General features: G+C 44.7%; 1 protein-coding gene across 1 annotated transcript; it reads left to right on the top strand.

Moving 5' to 3' along the window:
• The first annotated feature begins 757 nt into the window (after window positions 1–757).
• Window positions 758–2266, top strand: LOC136460442 (uncharacterized). Its single transcript, XM_066460135.1, has 3 exons — window positions 758–860; window positions 952–1020; window positions 1116–2266. Exons 1-3 carry the CDS (start codon window positions 758–760, stop codon window positions 2264–2266), a joined length of 1323 nt encoding a protein of 440 aa, XP_066316232.1.
• The last annotated feature ends 3472 nt before the right edge of the window (window positions 2267–5738 follow it).

Raw genomic sequence — 5738 nt, 5'->3', positions numbered from 1 at the left:
TGGTTTGCACGTGTTTCTGATTGGCCGGCCAACAGAAGGAATTCTCCGTGTACAGGTTCCGATGGGATTCTTTATCCAGTTTGGACTGAAAATAGATGCGGCCGAATATAGTTAGGGGTATTTTACTCGGTCATGTAAATTAATACTCCCTCCATACCTCAATTAGTTGTCGTTTAGGACATGATTGTGCTTACCAAGGAGTAATTAATTAGAGGGTATTTTTTCCTGTCTGCCCCTATTAAATACGGTTGTGGATGCAACATATATGAGAAACAATCATGGTTCAGACTGACTAGTGCAGTGAGGCTAACGCCCCGAGGACAAGGGCACGGGTTCGATCCCTGGCAGCCACATCTTTTTTTTTGCTGTCACTGGCGATTTTGCATGGCACTGTTTCTGTGCAAGTGGCATTTGTGCTGGGCCTCGCTGTGAGTGGCAATTTTGCATGGCGCTCGCTGGGTCGGGTGTGGGCGCGTTGCTGCTCATGCGCGCGCGCGTTTTGGCCCGTGCGCTCTCGTTTTTTGCGCGGTTTCGAATGTTTAGCGACGCGCGCGTTTAGCCTTCCATACAGCTCGTTCTTTGGCGCTTTTTTTCGTTGCATAGCACCCTGCGCGCTCTCGTTTTCTCTGGCCATCTGTCCATCTACCCCTTCCTATTTAACCGGTGCTACATCCTATCCATCTCAACCTCTTCTATTTCCATCTGTGCCGTGCTCCACTGTTTCCTTCTCCACTTCTTCTCTTTTCTCTGTACTGCAATGGCTAATCCATTCGATTTGAACGTTCGTTTAGAAGAAGATGATGACGACAATCTTCCATTCGATCTCAATGAGCCAATAATGGAGGATCACACCACATATGGTAATGTACTCAGTTTGTTTGTTCTTTTTTTGATATTCAAATCAACAACGTGTAGTTTTGTTTCTCATTTTCTTTCTTCTTTTTTTGACAGGGTTTGATTTGAACTTGCCACTAGACGAGTTTGGTGCGGTTGATGTCAATTATGTACAAAACCTGCCCGGTAAGTTTTATGAATGAGTTTGTTTTTTCCTATAGCTAGAACATGCCGTGACTAATTATTACTATGAATGTGCTTGTTTTTTTTCCTTTTGCTAGAACAAGATGTTGAGGCTCCCGTTCAAGTAAACCGTCCAAAGCATGACATGCCTGAAGAAGTTAGAAAACAAGTGTACCAAGCATTGTTGGCTAGAAGCAAAAATGGGAAACTAGGCAAGAGAGATACAAGCATTGTTGCCGATCAGTTTGGTGTACACATTCGATCGGTTCAGCGCTTATGGAAGCGAGGTAAAACCCAACTTGCTCAAAACATTCCGGTCGTGGTTGCTAGTCAAAAGAAGGGTAGATGTGGCCGTAAGGCAATCCTTCTTGATTTGGAACAATTGCGCAACATTCCTCTAAAGCAAAGAATGACCATAGAAGATGTGTCTAGTAGACTTGGTATTACCAAATCTAGGATACAAAGGTATTTGAAAAAGGGTTTGCTTAGGCGCCACTCTAGTAGCATCAAACCTTACCTCACTGATGCTAACAAAAAGACTAGGTTGAAGTGGTGCATTGACATGATTGAGCAAGGTTTGGTTGGTGATCCAAAGTTTAAGGATTTTTTTGACTTTGTGTTCATTGATGAGAAATGGTTCTACCTTTCTCAAAAATCCGAGAAATACTACTTGCTACCCGAGGAAGATGAACCACATCGCACTTGCAAGAACAAGAATTACATTCCTAGGATCATGTTTTTATGTGTTTGTGCTCGGCCAAGATTTAGAAATGGAGAGTGCATTTTTGATGGGAAAATCGGTTGCTTTCCACTTGTCACTTATGAAAATGCTATTAGAGGAAGTCATAACCGTCTTCGTGGTGAACAAGTTATCAAGCCAATAACTTCAATCACAAGGGATGTCATTAGAGATTTCATGCTAAATCAAGTGTTGCCGGCCATTAGAGCCAAATGGCCAAGAGAAGATGTGCACAAGCCAATATTCATACAACAAGATAATGCACCTTCTCATTTAAAAGTGGATGATCCTGTTTTTTGTGAGGCTGCTAAGCAAGATGGGTTTGATATTAGGCTTATTTGTCAACCACCCAATTCTCCTGATTTCAACATTCTAGACTTGGGGTTTTTTCGTGCTATACAAGCTATACAATATAAGAAGGATGCAAAAACAATTAAAGATCTTGTTCCAGCCGTGCAGCAGGTAAATTGTTCACTTTTTCACTTGTTACATTGCTTCTTTAACAACTAAATGGAGTACTCATTGATTCATTTTCACTTTTCATGTAGGCATTCGTAGAGTACTCACCACACAAAGCAAATAGGATCTTTGTGACACTACAAACCGTTTTGAAGGAAGCCATGAAGATAAAAGGATGTAACAAGTTCAAAATTCCTCACATTCAAAAACAAAGACTAGAGAGAGAAGATCGGCTCCCATTCCAAATAACTTGTGAAGCTTCCTTGCTAGCCGAAGCACTTGCTAGTCTTCCTGCAGCAAATTAGAAGAATGTAGTACCAAATTAGTTTTTTCAATCTGAAGCAAGAATGTAGTAGTAGCAAATTAGATTTTGCAAGCCGAAGCAAGACATGTACCTTACTCTTCATGTTTGCATCTTCCTTCATCTTTGCATCTTTGAACTTCTTCATGTTGTAGATCTCGTCCACCTTCTGTTCAACGTGTTCAGGTACTAGTATTGTGTCTCCATCCATCTCAAGTTTGTCCACATCAGGGATGAACAGCTCGCAATCAAATTTGTCTATGCCATGTAGTATCCAAGTAGTGAGATCGTAGTCATCATGAACAAGATGGCAACGTGCACATCTGCGAGCTTCGCGGCGAGCTTGGAAGCAGGCTTCTCCGAAGACGCCGCCACCGTGGAACATGCCGCAGCGAGCGCACTGCACCTCGACGGTGTCCGGCGCGATGTCGAGGGAGTCCGGCACCACCTCGACGTTGAACGGGGCGATGTCGAGGGAGTTCGGCACCACCTCGACGTTGAACAGGGCGATCTCGAGGGAGTCCGGCACCATCTTGACGTCGTCTGGGTTGATCTTGAGGGAGTCCGAGTCTAGCGCCATCTCAGAGGCAATCGTCATCTCTGAGTCCGGCGCGACCTCCACGTCCAGCGTCTCCTCCATGGCGTGAGTGACCTTCATGGCGCCAGACTCCTCCATGGTGCGAGCGACCACCATGGCGCGAGGCTCCTCCATGGCGCGACTGATCTCCTTGGCGCGAGCTTCCTCCATGGCGCGAGCTTCCTCCGGGCGGCGAGGGACGCGAGCGCGCTGACGAGATAAAGGGAGGAGAGCGTTCTGTGGGCGAGCGTGTGTGGTCTGCCTTGACACGAGAGCCGACAGGCGGTGACGCAGCGAACCGAGGCGACGCGCGATTAATTGCGAGTAGTTGGCGAGCGCAACGGGCGGCGATGGGAGGGGCATTCGCGTCCATAAGGCACTGCACGGGCGAGCGACGACAGGCTTTGTGAAAATGGGCTTAGTGCCCAGAACGACAGCTAATACGGGTATGGAGGGAGTATGGACTCTTGTACATAAAGATGAACCACTCTATAAATATAAAGGGTTACGGCCGATTGACAACACACATTCGACGTATCAATCTGCTACATAATTTTGCATATACTATTTTCTCTCTAGTTTTGCTTCTTGTTCTTCGTTGGCGTCTACTTCATTATGACAACGAGCACAAGGTCCTAGGGGCAGTCAGGCCAGCCTAGGGTAGCCCATTGCCGCCATTCTCTCTGACGGAAGTCCCTCTTAGGAGCGTGGGGTGTCGGGTTTCAAGAGCTCTTGCCAGCGTGTCTTGTGTATCGCGCTCCCGACAAGACTCCACTTATGACGTGTCTTGCACATCGCGCTCATCGCTAAGGACACACGTGATGTGTTCGTGTGCGAAAAGGTGGTTGCTACACCATCCTTGTCCTTCTTCTTCACACACACCACATGTCGCCTCCTCGAACGCCTTGCTGCCTACATCATTCTTCGTATACACTCATATGCCACTCTTTTAAGGTGAAAAAAGTCACATGTTTGGCTGGTATTAAAGCTGACTGATAAGCTGGTCTTTGCTGATTTGTTGTCAGAGAAAAATACTGTAGATTCTAGCTAATAAGCCGGCTGATAAGTTCAAGCGAACATGCCACATCTACTGCACTCCAAAGTGTCTTAATACCCCCTTAACTTTCTTTTACTTTTTTTGGAAAAAAGACACTCAAAAGGTTGCTTCACTTTTCACATGCCTCAATGAGAACAAAGGCCAGTACTGTAATAGAACCGTCCAATTTATAAGAGCACAAGTACAATAACAACCATCGATGCAGTTAAACCATCACACTTGAGTCCATATAAATCCGGTAGTCTGTTGAGTATCAGGAAGGATCTTCGAATCAACCAACATACAAGCCAAGATCGTACATGATTCAACATACAAGCTACATGTTACAACAAGTTCACAAATAGTTTGTCATACATCGGAGTTCCAACATAGTTATTACAACATCAGTTTAACAGTAGCGGAAGCAACATAGTTCTGAACGACATCAATAGTAATTTAGATACATAGTCAGTTTTCGCAGTCATCTCCAACAAAAGCACAAGGGTAAGATGATATATAGAATGACCATGCCCATGGTCCCTATTCCTAATCCACTGCAGGAGCAAAGCAGTGATTACAGTAGCCGTGATACATCACGTTATCTGCAACAATAGGGAAATAAACCCTGAGTATGAGAAGGTACTCAGCTAGACTTACCTGTCATAAACCAAAAATAAGAGACACCAAGGAATCATGCAAGGCTTATAAGTGGAGCTGGTTGACATCCTTTGCCTACAAGCCAATATTTATCTAGTATCTTTTAACTTTGAAATAACAAGTTTATTATTCCTGTCACATTCTAGATTTGCATCTATCATATACCAAACATGTTGTGTACCATTAAATCATCACAATAGTAACCATATCAAGTTGAGCATTTCCATAATCCACATAACCAACACTTTCATCAATTACTACGATGAAGGGGGCTCATGCCTAAGTTCTCACTATCCGGGAGAGACGGCGATTCGAATTGATTCCTACCCACCTGGGGAATTATTCCTAACGCACACCCATACTCCCCCCATCAGGGTCGCATCGGGTCACCTTTGGTACAACTCAGGTTCAAACCATGGGTAAGACCAGCGTCGCACCCTCAAAGATACCACCAATCTGCTAGGAGGCTCAGGACTCAAACTCGTCCTTGGACTCATGCTATTGGCTCTCCGCACATCCTTACTGCCTTCAGGCTACACACTTTAACTGCTCATGTCCCCGGCCTAAGTTGAACTATTCGGCTTTATGGTCAGAATGACTTATCCGGCCAACTATGTGAGAGGCATGCATTCAACATGACAAGAGAGCCTCCAACGGCCAGTCCTTAAACGACACAGATGGAATCACTATAAGTAACCACACCTAACATATAAGATTCCACCTAGTCTCTAATTGTTCAACATCACCAGGTTATGTTCCATGATAGCACAATATAGCCAACCGTGATCAAGTCGCCACCTGTAGCTCGTAGGTGATAGGAAATCACCCGACTTCTACCGGTCTAAGCATGGCTAAGCATGAAGTTCGATCCTGAACTTACATAGGATTCAAGATAGATATTTCTGGACAAGGAAAGTATATGCAATAAGTGGTTCCAATTAACTCTTATAAC

This window comes from Miscanthus floridulus, chromosome 6 (assembly GCF_019320115.1).
Source record: "Miscanthus floridulus cultivar M001 chromosome 6, ASM1932011v1, whole genome shotgun sequence".
NCBI lineage: Eukaryota > Viridiplantae > Streptophyta > Magnoliopsida > Poales > Poaceae > Miscanthus > Miscanthus floridulus.
This window is presented reverse-complemented; position numbering and strand designations above follow the sequence as displayed.